This window comes from Nematolebias whitei, chromosome 13 (genome assembly GCF_014905685.2).
Source record: "Nematolebias whitei isolate Nwh7 chromosome 13, NemWhi1, whole genome shotgun sequence".
Lineage (NCBI taxonomy): Eukaryota > Metazoa > Chordata > Actinopteri > Cyprinodontiformes > Rivulidae > Nematolebias > Nematolebias whitei.
This window is the reverse complement of record NC_056510.1, coordinates 11,465,654-11,480,723: the sequence shown is the minus strand read 5'-3', so window position 1 is coordinate 11,480,723 and position 15,070 is coordinate 11,465,654. Positions and strand designations below refer to the sequence as shown.

The 15,070-nt window shown below is 37.6% G+C and overlaps 1 protein-coding gene across 1 annotated transcript in view; it reads left to right on the top strand.

Annotated features, from left to right (window-relative positions):
- pth2ra (parathyroid hormone 2 receptor a) overlaps positions 1-1,769 on the top strand; it is a 48,088-nt gene extending 46,319 nt beyond the window's left edge. Inside the window, exon 12 of the mRNA XM_037686332.1 lies at positions 1,383-1,769. Within this exon, the coding sequence (XP_037542260.1) occupies positions 1,383-1,769 (387 nt within the window). The remainder of the gene's footprint in view (positions 1-1,382) is intronic.
- The last annotated feature ends 13,301 nt before the right edge of the window (positions 1,770-15,070 follow it).

Sequence of the window (15,070 nt, the reverse complement as noted above, 5' to 3'; positions counted from 1 at the left end):
ATATATATATATATATATATATATATATATATATATATATATATATAAAGGCGTTTAAAACCCTTCCCACACTCTTGCAACATTCTAATCAATGTTTCTAAACGCTCTAAAAGAGCACAGCATCTCTGCTCTCTGTCACCAGCTGCTCTCTGCCAGCACTCTTGGCCACGCCCGCTTCTCCACTGCAGAGCGGAGATCATGCTGCAGGAAGGAGCTTTTTCCTGCACATGTGGGCTGCACACTGGTGCAGCAGGTGCTATATAATTTAAAATAATATATTTTAAATAAAAACATCCATTCTGATCTTGCGTCTCGTCTATCAACCAATTGTGTGTCATGTCCAATCTTACTTTGAAAAACCGTGAAAGAGCGTGTCCACAAAAGTCGAACTGCAAAGTAGCGATGGACTACTGTAACTGTTTTTACAGCTTAATGGGCCCCATTATTGGGCACCATATTATTTTAAAGGTATTTATGAAATTACCATTAAAACCCATAAGCATGATTAGAGTGAGTGAGTGAGTGTCAGTGACCACAGGACCTTCTACACCTTCTGGGAAGACCCATAAATTCAACCCATTAAATAGTTATATTTACATTTTATATCATATTTTTTCAGTGTGGCTTTTTAAATTTTTTTGCTATTACTCATTTTCCTTAAACTCATTTTATAGATGAACAAGAAACGTTTGCTTCATAAAAATATAGTAATTCACTCAGATTCTATTAAATTCGCGTCTCCACGCAGAGACTTGTTTGAAGGTTTTTTACGACGGGTGAGGGCTTCATTATCAGGAGAGACGGCTGAGCTAAGTCACAGTTTCTGCAGGATGAGTTTGTTTAATAACCGTCATAAAAATTAACTAATCACAATGCTGATGTACACAGTGGGACCAAAACACACACTGTTATACCCTCAGTAATCCACTTTTTTTTGTACAAAGAAAGATTTGTGATACATTCAATTTTCACCTGTAAATTCAAATATCCAATCTGAAATTGTAGTTGCTATATAAAAAAGGAGGTTAAATATCTCTTTTAGGTTGATTTTCTAAATATATTTTTTGTATTATATTTGTTTGTTTTTTAATTAATTAATTTTACATAATGGAATTTTACAGAAACAATTGTTTCTGGGTGTTACTGTTAAAGTTCAGTGTGAATTCTTGAAATTACATGTACTTTAATACAGTATAGGCTTGGTGAGCTGCAGGGTCAGATGGGTAGTCGGGACAAAAATGGGTGGTCTTTTTCAGTTTATGTGTTCAGATGGGTCGCCCCTGTGTTGTTCTGTGTGTTAGTGTTGGCATTTACGTTCGGGTTGATGATAGATAGAAAATTATGTGATATTTCCATTTATTACGGTTTTCATACTCTTTCAGGTCCAGACAGAAATAAAGAAAACCTGGACACGTTGGAATCTGGCCTTTGACTGGGAGGGCCCAGTGGTCTGCGGTCGCTATCGATACGGCTCTGTGGTTGTGGGTTTGAACAACAACAGCACCAGCAGTCAGTCCCATCTGGCAGGTGGTGGGCTTTCCACTCGATCCACCACAGTGGCTTCCAGCCGCATCAGTCGAAGCACAGGCCCCCCATCGATCAACGTGCACGCCACCCTTCCAGGGTACGTAATGACAAACTCAGACCCATCCATACCAGAGGAACCTGAAGACAGTGGCCCTAAACAAGTGGACGATATCTCGCTGAAGGAAAATCTGGCAGTCCTGAATATGAGTGCAACAGTGGAGGATGAGGAGGAAACACTGTAGCAGACCAAATCATGGAAACACTGTGGAGACCGATGAAAAACTCTGCAGATAGAGCTTTCTACTCATGGTCCTCCATGGCTTTAAAATGTGAAAATAGATGCCTTTAAAAAATAAAACCTGTTTGAAGAACCAGTAAATGGATAACAATTTCTATCTCCGTGTGGCTGAGGCAGCTCAGGATAAACCACAATGCTGACTGAAAAGTAACGGTACTGTAGAGGTTGAAGCAACAGCAAACAGGAGTCATGGACATGTTTTTTATACATCAACAGACAAAAACCTAAATAAAATACAGAGATCATAGTAATATCTGCATGAAAAACAAGGATTTATCATTGAATGTGGTTTGACTGTGAGCTTTAGGTGTTGAAAGTAAATATTTCAGTTGTATACGTATTTAGGCATTATTTTGAGTCTTCACACATGTAAGCACATCCTGCTCTGGTGTTTAAGGCTATGGGGATTGATAAAGCATGTTACGATTACCGGTAGTTATTGTAGGATAAATTGATACGTTGGCAGTTTCCCCAAGATTTGGAGATGAGAAGCTTGAGACAAATAATAGAGCTTTTATGTTTCTTGTTAACCCAAATTGTACATATCCAACAGCCTTTGAAGACCACTCAGTAAATTTAACTTAAAACAAACTGTTCCACATGGTACAAAGCTCCAATTGTCTGATTGTATTATCATTTGTTTAAGGACACATCTATAGACTGATGTAAAGCTAGAATCAAAACAAGCACACAGGGAATTGCTCACATTTTAAAAGTGTATAACCAAATTGTAAGAGGATGACGGCACTAGTAGCATGATGATTGTCAAAACTTCATCCAGAATGTTGTAGCTCGATAAAATTTATTCTTGCAAGCAGGTTCTCGCAGTGCTTGAATTTACAGAAAGTTTAGTTTTTTGCCATTTCCTCCATGAACTCCATAAGTAAACAATGAGCTTTCCTGCAGGAGGCGAAACAGCACCTGAATAGCCTATTTTGGTAACAACTGCATATGTACTTGATACTTACCTGGTACATACAGGGTAGATACGTGGTATTTACTATATGTATATATATATATATATATATATATAGCAGGTTTGTACCAAGTAAGTACCTGATAAATACACTGAAAGCACATGTAAGTACCAGGTATGCATCGTTTATACACTGTAAATACCAGTCACCTGCCCAGTCACAACTGGTAAGTACCTGGTACATAGCCTTACCAAGTAGTTACTAGGTACATTAATGGTAAGTACCATGTAAATGTCATTTATTTCTGGTCATACCAAGTGAGTACCTAATTATTACAAGGAATATACCCAGTATGTACCAGGTAAGTACCAAGTACACTCCCTGTAAGTATCAGGTACATATAGAGCAACTACTGGGCTGTATTGCTTCCTTAACTGTGTTTACTTTAATATCTAAAAAAAGAAAGGGTTTACACAAGTGGTTGCAGACACTGTGGGTTTTGAGAGCAGAGGAAACTCCAGCAAATAGTTATCGCTCCCCTTTATGTTACCTTTGTCATGTTAAAACTAACTTTTATAGTTTTTATTTTTTAATTTAAATGTACACAATTAAATCTGGTATTTTGATGTGTTTGACCAGAATTTTCATCTATATCAGCTCCAATAAAATTAGCAACACTAACTTTTAGCTTTCAGTTTTTAAATCAACAATCAATTTGAATCGTTCCAGAAATCACTCTGGACAAATTTAAACATTATTTAAGTTGTAATATGAAACATTTTGAGAAATCGTTATGCAAACTCAAATTAAAGTTGTAATTATATGGAAAATGCAAAAATTGCAGAAGCAGACAGCGCAGGCAAACCAACTTTTTCCCATGATGATTTCCCATATTTAATTCATGTCATGCTTACAAACCTTTTTGTTAATGATTATGCTTTTAATCATGTTGGTATTTCTAAGTAAAATTTGTACTAAAATAATAATAATATATCTAAAACAAAAGGGTTCCAATTTTGTCAGTGATTAAAAGTGGTGATTCAAGATGAAGAGGACACAGAATAGCACATTTATATGTTTGAGAACATCATGCCAATATTGTTTAATGTGAACATAATCACCTTTAGTTTCTATCTATAAAAGACAAAACAAAACATTTATTTTAGCACAGATGGTGTAGCCAGAAACCCTCTGTTGCCTCTGATTACTGGCAGCACCTGCAGCCACTAAAATATTTGCTAACATGGGCTCGTTTGTTAATTTGTTTGGACCTGAGGATTTTGCCTTTTTTTGCGGTAATGCCATATTTCAGGAAAACAGTGTCAAACAGAATCACTTTTAACCCTGATAAATAGGATGGTTTCACAGATGTTTACTGAATGGTTACAGAAAGTCTATTTTTGTGGTTTGTGGTCATAAATTTCACTGGGACCCTCAAATACATTGATCTTAACCTTCAACAAGTGCCTCATGCTGATTCAATGGTCAATGCTTTATAAGTTTACTTTAGTATTTTTAATTAATTGCACTTTTGCTCATTTGTATTTCATACAAAGGTGTTTTTACGTTTTGTACTATTCAGCCAATGCAACAGAACTGATGAGGGAAAATACTGTTAATGCCCTTTTATTGGCTCAACTGAGTGACTTTCAGGGTAAAAGTTAAGGACCATTTAAAGCACCAAGAGCCAAGGTAAAACACTTGTAAAACTCCACATTGTGAACAGTTGTGTATTTTTTTTAACAAAAATTATGATTAAATAAAAAAATGTTTTCATATAAATTGTTCAAAATTTCTACATAAAAACAACATTAAATCTTTTATCCACCACTGGCAGTCATTGTGCTGGCTGTTAAACAGTGGAGAACATTTGGTGGTATTATTCAACCCTTGTATCGTCCTTTAATTTTATTTTCATTCATGTTTCTTAGAGGAAAAATTGACCATGTTTTGACCCCCCCACCCACACACACACACACATAAAAATCTAATGTCTTTTAGAGTTATCTCAGCCTGAAATAAAATGATCAAATTTAAATTGATTATTTGATTTCTTTAACACTTAAAGGGCAGTGCTTAATTTGAGCTGGATCCTGCTGGAACAGGATCCGGGGAACTCTCTTATATTGACAGTGTGCATTCCAGTAACTGTTTGCTAGGATCTGGCTGGGATCCAGTAACTCTCAGGCTTACTAATAATGAAGTTATGAACAAATTTGACTGCCTTGAATGTCTACAACTTATATTGGATATGTAAACTGAAAATTATTACATAAACACTAATTTTAAACACAACAGCATACTTCAAGCATTTCTGCATCTACCCTTAAAAAAAACTCTTCCCCTAAAAGAGTGGTGGGAGTCAGTATGAGCTAACCAGGCAGTCGTACGCAGGCAGAAGCCCACAGGCAGAAGCCCACAGGCAGAAGCCAACAGGCAGAAGCCCACAGGCAGCCACAGGCAGGGGTCTGGAGGTTCACATGTGGAGTCGGACAACAACAAGCAAGGATAGTGTCGGGCTCGCTTCCGAGCCCGTCTTACTTTATGGTTCAGTCAAGTACGGGGGAGAGGAGGGATGCTTGACAGAAGCAGAGTATTTACAAATGTAGGTAAACACAGATGTTTAACAACTCGTTAAAATACAACAAAATGCAGGAAATCGTATCTACTTTATTCAAAATTTTCTGGGGGAGGACTTCCAGATATCCCGCCCCATCCTCAACACCCCCCTCCTCCTCATAAAAAATTATTTTTTTGACAATTACAAAAACATTCCAGTCTGGAGTTTTGTGAAGACCCTCCAGACCACTGGAGCCTTCACAATTGGTAGCTGAAAATGACTTTGTTTTTGTTTAAACTGACTCGTATCTTCCAGTCTTCGAACATGGGGGTATTTTCCTAATAATGTTTTCATAAAAAACAAAACAAAACATATATTTTTTACATTTTTTAAACTCTACCCATGATAGAATGGCTAGTTTTTAAATTGTTTTTCACTTGTATTGACCTGGATTTACGAGCTAGCCGCAAGTGCACGATGCACCCGTTCAATACTCTTCCTGCCCTCTAGTTTACTGCATCTCTGTGGAGCATCTATTGGGATAATGTAAAAATTGAAAGTTTAGAAGCAAAGATAAAAAGACAAAACATTACTGAGAGGAATGGATTATTTTATAATATGATAAATATGGGATACAAATTTGTGTTTAAAATTTATTTCAATATGGCTGATTTTACCCCTCAGGATTATGAGTGTGCAGTAAACTTACTATGAGGTTACGAGAGCATTTGAAAAAAGAAGGATTTTTAGGCATTTTCAGATAAAAGAAAATCATGGATATTGTCTTCAAATAAAAAAATAAAAATAAAAGCACAGACAAAAATGAATGTGTGGCTGTTTATCCCCCAAAAGACAATACAAGGGTTAACCGCGTCTATCTGTTGTATGCCTGTTCCCCTCCAGCTGCAGCAGAAGCACACAAAACGTTTTAAATAATTATTTTTTAATTATTTCATGTGCTGAAATTATTCAAAGTGTGTTTATCTGTGATGCTGATTGGTTGTTCTACTGTTTTCTCCTCTAATGATCCTCTTGACTCCCATGTCTTTCAGGTGATAAATGTTTAATGTTTTTTGCAACAACGTGTCAAGCTGTCTTTGATTTATCTATTAAAATAAAACTACTGTCATGAACATTTAACATTTTTCATTTGCATATGTGATTATGAATATCATAGACATTATATAAGCATTGCATATTGTTTGCTGTTTTTTGTGTATTTATTAGAGGACATCTTGGCATTAAAACCATTTATATAAGGTTGTATTTGAGCATGCGTCCTCGCTTGAACAGTATTCTTGCTTTGCTTTGCCACTGTTTTCCTTACAGAACAAGGAAACGACTGCAGACAAGAACAAACCACTGTCTCAGCCCTTAAAGTCAACTATTACAAACTGGAAAGAGTGGAGGAGAGATGTACCGATGTGCGAAACAGAGGCATCCGACTGGAGCTAATGAATGAAGAGAATAGAAAAAGAAAGAAGAGTAGAGGTCATAGAAACTGTGGACCAGGAAGAGGGTCAAGTTAAGAAAGCTCTGAAAGTAATGAAGAAGGGGAAGGTAGTTGGACCTGATGACATACCAGTGGAGTCCAAAAAGCGTTCACCAGCATACCAGTGGAGGTTTGGAAATGTTACCATTGGAGTGGTGGCAGTGAGGTTTTTGACTCAAATATTCAATGGCATATTTGAGAGTGAGAAAATGTCTGAAGAATGGAGAAGAAGTGTGCTGGTGCCCATTTTTAAGAACAAGGGTGATGTACAGAGTTGTAGCAACTACAGGGGAATTAAGTTGATGAGTTACACAATGAAGATCTGGGAGAGAGTTGTGGAAGTTGAACTTAGATAAAAGGTGACTATTTGTGAGCAGCAGTATGGTTCCATGCCAAGAAACAGCACAGCAGATGCCATTTTTGCTTTGAGGATGCTGATGAATTACAGAGAAGGTCAGAAAGAACTCCATTGTGTCTTTGTGGATTTAGAAAAAAGCATATGACAGGGTGCCGAGGGAGGAGGTGTGGTATTGCATGAGGAAATCTGGAGTGGCAGAGAAGTATGTTAGACTGGTACAGTACATGTATGAGGACAGCAGGACTGTGGTGAGATGTGCTGTAGGAGTGACAGATAGCTTCAAGGTGGAGGTGGGTGTGCATCAAGGATCGGCTCTGAGCCCCTTCTTGTTTGCTCTAGTGACAGATCGACTTACAGATGAGGTCAGGCAGGAATCCCCGTGGACTATGATGTTTGCAGATGACATTGTGATCTGTGGTGAGAACAGGGAACAGGTGGAAGCGAACTCAGAGAGGTAGCGGTATGCACTTGAAAGAAGAGGAATGAAAGTCAGCCGTAGTAGGACAGAGTACATGTGTGTGAATGAGAGGGAGGCCGGTGAAACAGGAAACACGGTAAATGGTAAGAAATGGTAGCAACAACAAAAAGATGAACAGATGTGGAAACAAAAATCATATTGATTACAGAATGCAAGGAATTTGCATGCTTATTATTGTTATTTAGTAAAGTAGTTTAGTCACAGTGTGTATTGTGCGGGGGTAATGTGCATTGAAACTGTGATTTTCTATGGTTTTGTCGATGACAGTAGAACTGAATGAATGCAAAAAACGAGTTCCACTGTTTCTGTAATGACTCATGATGGAGGTTGGATAAATTGTCCATGACAGAATGAGGCTTGCTAAGTGCCCTCCAGTTCTTCACCTACTCAAAATCCTCGCTCAGGATTGCACTTCTAACCCAGCTGATGAGTTTAGAGATCATGCTGGCATTTCTGACACAGACGCTGGTTTCCCCAGCTCACCACTGCAGTCTGGCAGATGTCATCTGTTTTTGGTTCTGGAGAGAAAGTTTAATATGTGAACAAGATATATATTTATATATGTATATTTTGAGCTGTTGCATACAAGTTTGTTCACAAAATCGAATCTGTTCTTCCTCGTCTTGCACACACCGTTGTGGTATTGATCCTCTTTCTGTTTATCATTCAAGCCATCCAAGCTCTTCAGGGTTTAATAGTTCTAGTTTCCACAAATATGATACTCATTAATGTTTTCGGGCCTGGTCCCAATTCACTGTTTCCTGAAATAAACAACTACACTTTTGATTGTAGTAACATTTAGGAACAAGTTGCTCCTTCTGCTCTAATCCAGATTTGGACTGATACACGAAAAAATATGTGGCTTTATCATGATTTACAAATGTAAATAGATGCCATGCAACAATGTGTTAATTTCTTCCTTTTTTTTTGCAATGGTCAACATCTTAAAATCATGAAGTGATAGAATTTGACAATTGCATCCAGTAGTACACAAATTCTAGGAAAAATTATTTAAAATTTTGAAACAATAGCCACAAGGTCAATATCACACTTTAAGTCTTTCAGAAATTTAAACCATTTGTGTAATCATAATACGTACTGCAGTATTCAGCTTTATGAACACAACTTCTGAGAGAAATATCAAAGCTCATGTCATCTGTAAACTTTAAATGATTACCCAGGGACCCTGCAGAGCAGTGTGTGCAGCACAGGACTCAGTTCTTGTTTGGTAGTTTGTGATTAAAACAAAGGCAGATAATGTACCGTATTTTTGCCATACACGTCGCACTGCCCCATAAGTCTCATCAGGCCAAATATGTCTAATAAAGTGGAAAATTCCATAAATAAGTTACTTCTCTGTATAAGTCGCATCTATTATAATTTTTAAATTATGCAAAAAACTGTGACTTATAGGCTGAAAAATATGGTAATGCCACAAATCCGAACACACAATACCCTTTATGTAAAGAGATACAAGATTCAGTTTCAGAGAAATGGTTAAAAAAAAACGTATACCATGGTATAAGTTATATTCTGATGCATTCTCAATAATCCAGGTAGAAAAATCTACAAAAGTTAAATCTGGTCTTCTGGACATTCAAAACCCCCCAAAACAAAACAAAGAAATGTATATAAGTTATACTATGCTTTAACTCATCTCAAGTTATCATCACAGAATAATAAGATAATCTTGTCAGACTTTGAGTACTAGTAATACTAGAATACTGAGGCTCTGAATTAATCTGCATCTAAAGGACATTTTTCCAGCAATGAACCCAAAGGTTTTTAGGATTACCTTAACTTTGTTTCAGTGTTCAAAATTCTTCCATTCTTGTTTTTCAAATCTGCAACACGTTCAAAAATGATTTAGGATTTTATTTTTGTGCCTTTTTGTTCCCCTTTTGCAAAAAAACATCAAGTGTAGAGCTGTATGGTGCCACTGTCACACTTTTAATTTAAATTTCTTCACATACCCTCCAATAATTGTCAGAACCATAAGGAGGTGAGTCCAGTAACCAAACCTTCTTCTGCTGTGACTTTATGTGTTGACTGTTATTTATGTTCTATTGCCCTCTTGATAAATGTGCGCCACACCACTGAGAACGATTTCTTGAAGGCAACATTCGTTGATTAGAAGTATTATAGTACTGCTGTGCATTACAGCTGCCATTTGGAAGCTAAAAATATTCCTTTGCCCATGTAGTTCTGACAGCTATTGATTAATGATGGTACTTTGTGCAGAACTGTGTGAGAGATTGGAGTTTTCAGCTTAGGTCTGCACCCATGCACCTTAGATTGAAATTTCCCAATTGGAATTTTTTTACAGTATTCCTGAAGAATAGTTTTCTTATTATTCTAATAGTTTACCTTTTTTTCCCCCACTTTTAATCTCCAGGTTCAGTATTATACAGAGACTGAAATTTACAGAGTATTAGTTGTAAAACATTAATCAGAAGTTGCTTAATTCCTCTTTTGACCACCCTGGTGACCTGACTCACTTTCAACATGCTGTGCAGACTCTCCATGACTCGCAAATGTGTATAAAACAAGGTTATAATTATCCCCATTATAAACTCCCAGCTTGAAAGGAGAGCATGTTATATAGTGCATTTTAGGCGGTGTGAAACAACCTTTTTAAGACAGAAAAAATGTTGCACGTCAATAACATGACATCTCACATGCTGTTACATCTTAACAGACATACATGAAGTTTACTGGGGACAGACTTGAGGCCAAACGTTTAGAAATTGATTCAGCTATTGGTTCTTAGAGTTACTGCTCTATCTTTTATTAGATGTTTCTATAGTATACTTAAAGCATAATTACAATGATTTTGTAAATTGCAAAGGCTTTAACTGACAAAGTCATGCCATTCATACAACAAGTCAATATTTGCAGTGTTGGTCATTGTTTTACCAAGAAACCCTTCAATTCACATTAGCACGCTGTTAATCAACTTCTGGGCAAAACCCTCGCTGACGGAGGCCAATTTTATAACCAGTGTTTGGAGTTAAAACTCGAAATTTGTGGATTTTTGTTTGTTTACCATCCTCTTGATGGTTGCTAACAAGTTCTCATTGGGATTAAGGTTGATGAAGTGTACTGGTCTGCGACCCGAAATTTGGATGTCTTGTTAACTGAGCCACCTAGTTATCCCTTTAGCCATATGGCACGGGGCTTCATGATACTGGACAAACATTTGTTTGTGACCAAACTGTTCTTGACTGGAAGAGGCTTTCTTTATTCATGACTGTGTTTTTAGACAAAACTGTGAGTGAGTCAACTCCCTTGGCTGAGAAGCTACTCCCACTATGGTCTCAAGATGCCTTATTACTGGCATAACACAGGACTGATGATAGAGCTCAACTTTTCTTGTCCGGATAATTTTGCAGATGCCACAAACAACCGGAAAGGGATTCATCAAAGAAAATAACTTTATCCCAGTCCTTAGTAGTTCCAGTCATTGTGCCCTGCTACCTACTCAGCAATCTACCTGCTTCAAATTCTGAGCAAGCTCTGCGTTGGTGTAACACAGATTGTTGTCCCACAAACCCTTTTTAGTAGAGCAGATGGTGTAAGTGACCGATATCAGCCAAATCTTTCAAATCTGGGTCCAAGCATAAAACTTTGCACAGACTTTCCTTGTACAGTATATAATTTTTTGTATAATACAATATTTAACACTAACATTTGTCTTAATGTAGCAGTAATCTTTATAAAACCCAGTAATTTTTTGTGTACTTTTGGCATGTATGGGTTAAATGGTAGAGGTAGAGCCTTTAAGTAGTCAGCTACATCCTCTTGGATGGACTGTTGGTACTGGTTCTCACAGTGTTACCAGCGCTCTTCTATGGCAGTTGCTGATGACATGCAATATCCACACCTGAGTAAAGTACCTTGACTCGCATTCTAAACTAGATGAGGGCAGCATACATCTGTGTGTTAAATGGCAACTTATAATTATGAAGAAGACTGACTGTCAGTGCACAACCAGAGAATACCAGTGACATCACTGTTGTGAAGCTCAGCATGGGTTTGGTATTGGTGTGGAAACTAAAGTGTAAATTATAGTTCCAGTGATGTATGTGGTTTAGAATCCCAAATGCTGTTTAACAAACACTTTTTTTTAGCAACCTAAATTTATATATAGAGCATTTAGATCAACATTTTACTTATACCTCATTACCCATTTATGCAACTTCAATTTCACAATAATAAAACGTGATTAAAGTTATAGCTCTATTTCCGTCCATCTTGAAAAATGTTAGCTGTTTTGAAATTTTGAGTGGTTAATGTGATTTTCTAAGAAATATGGCCTCACAGGAACTCTTATCTATTTCTATGCTTGCATCCTCCTTTGAAAGGTTACTTAACTTGTCTGCTCCACTATTTTATACATAACAATAATAACTGCATGAGTTTCCTTGCAGGTGACTGTGGTTACCAGAAGAAGAACAATTATTTCTAGCACCATCCTTCTTTTAAAGCATCCAGTCTGCTATTCTAGCTCAACCAGCATGACAGAGTGACCACTGTGTTAACGAGAGCATCGCAGAAATTATGTAATCTGGGCCTTTTGTGGCTGAAATAGTATTTTTACAATGATTTGTAGTTCATCTGATCACTCACATAACATGCATATGCATTTTACCATCATAAAAACAGAGGCAAAACACTTTGTGACAATCTAAAAAAGTTAAATCTGGTCCTCTGGACATTCAAAAAAAAAACAAAGCAAATCAACAAAAAAATGTAGAAACGTTTCGTCTCTCATCTGAGAGACTTCCTCAGTCTGAGGAGCTGTATTCAGCTCAGTCTCTTAAATAGCACCGTCTCAGGGTGGATCAACCAGTTTTGCTGTTGACAACCAAAACCAGCTGATCACATGCTCAAGAAGGACCATCAGCCTAACAATGGGTCATTAGCACACTGATGGCTGTTTACTGTTCACAGAGGGCTGAGTGATACTAGCAATCACAGCATTGTAAGAGGGGGACAGTTGAACCCGGAGGCCTCCACCCCTGTTTAATGATGGACGATTTATTTTCACAAAGATGGCCTCCTTTACTCCTCTCTCAAACCATCGTTCCTCTCTGTCCAGGATGTGAACATCTTCATCCCTGAAAGAGTGACCGCTGGCCTGGAGATGAGTGTAGACTGCAGAGTCCTGGCCTGGTGATGTTGATCTTCTGTGCTGGGCCATCCTTTTGGCCAGTGACTGTTTTGTTTCCCCGATGTAAGACTGATCACAGCCCTCCTGACACTGAACAGCATACACAACATTGCTCTGTTGTGGAGCATGGCCCAGCACAGAAGATCAACATCATCAGGCCAGGACTCTGCAGTCTACACTCATCTCCAGGCCAGCGGTCACTCTTTCAGGGATGAAGATGTTCACATCCTGGACAGAGAGGAACGATGGTTTGAGAGAGGAGTAAAGGAGGCCATCTTTGTGAAAATAAATCGTCCATCATTAAACAGGGGTGGAGGCCTCCGGGTTCAACTGTCCCCCTCTTACAATGCTGTGATTGCTAGTATCACTCAGCCCTCTGTGAACAGTAAACAGCCATCAGTGTGCTAATGATCCATTGTTAGGCTGATGGTCCTTCTTGAGCATGTGATCAGCTGGTTTTGGTTGTCAGCAGCAAAACTGGTTGATCCACTCTGTGAAGGTGCTATTTAAGAGACTGAGCTGAATACAGCTCCTCAGACTGAGGATGTCTCTCGGATGAGAGACGAAACGTTTCTACATTTTTTTGTTGATTTGCTTTATTTTGTTTTTTTGAATGTCCAGAGGACCAGATTTAACTTTTTTAGATTTTTCTACCTGGATTATTGAGCATGCATCAGGATACTTTGTGACAATAAATATTTGTTTCATTTTCAATAACTTTGCCCAAAGGTGCAAATGTTTCAGTGTTTAAACAACATGTACAGTTTTTTTTTGCCTTTATCTTCATTCCTGCCACAGTATTTTAAATAAGGGTACATTATGTGATATGTAAATGCTTGTTTTATTCTTTACTTCACGATTAATTAGTACTGCATTGGATTACAGAAACACCAATATTTGCAAAAGGATTCGACATATTTGAGAGTCCTGTTTGTATGTTTTCAACAAAACAGTTCTGTGTGTAATCAAAAGATATTTACTTGCTGTTTCATGTTCACCGCACTCCTACTTTGTTTACCACTTAATTCCAAAGACATGCACCTTCCCTTTTGCGGTTTTGTCGTACAGTTTTGCCTAATGGCATCCACAGTCAAGGAAAAATAAAGTGGAGCTCTCACTGGAGGAGAAGCACACAAAACCCAAATAAGATATATATTTGGCACTCATCCAAAATTAAAAAAAATAAAAGCCTAGTGCACCTAATGAAATATAGTGATATGTAAAGTCAAGCTTGTTAGCCATCCTGATTTTCTTTATTTAAAAGTGCAATCAGTGAACAAGCAAGAGCACTGCTAATTTACTGGATATAGTAATACTACAGTGATGTGTGTTTTTGTACACAATAGCAAACGGCATGACAGCACAAGCAGGCAATTAAAGTTAGAAAACAGCTTAACAAGATGCAGCAGTTTTTGAACAAGCATCAAGTTTCTCCTGTTGGAGTATTTTCAAAAGTGTTTAAAATCATTTGTATTTAGCAAAGATGTAAGTATGCAATAAATACATCTTTAAAGAAAAACATTAATTAGTCACAATAATGTTGTTGTTTGTGATGCAACAGCTTTTGCATCATTTTATTAATATGAAATACAATGAGCATCAAGATACTATTTATTTAATTAGAGCAAGTCATATTTGCAAATATTTGAATTAAACCATTTTGTTTTTATTATCCACCTCTAAAAAGCATAGGCATATGCAAAAGTTTTGCCCATAATTGAGTTTGTGACTTTTACATAAATGTCTCATAAAACACTGGTGGAGTTTTAATAAAAACTCTCACAACATATTTAATGGACACAACTCTACAACTGATTACTGCCTGGAGATCAAAATGTCTGCCACAGACAATTCAATTCAATTCAAAATACTTTATTAATCCCAAAGGGAAATTGTATGTTGTTGTAGCTCATCATCATCGTTTCATTAAGAGTACAGTATATGCTGATGGATGTGGGCAGGAATGATCTCCCACAGAAATACGTCCCGCAGCAGATCTGAAGAAACTGGCTGCAGATGCCAATCCATCCATCCAGATCCAGCGGGCCTCTTGGTCCTCCTGGGCAGCAGGACCACCTGAAAGTTGGGCAGAACTCCTCCTTGAACTTTGACCACTCCTCTCAGCAGCTTGTTGAGCCACTCATCATTGCTGACAGCCTACTGCAGGTGTCGGGGGATGATCCTGGTCTTTTCGTTGTCATGAGTCACATTTCCTGCCAGCTCCAGTATCTCTGCAGTCTGTCACTTGCACACTTCTACCAGGTAGA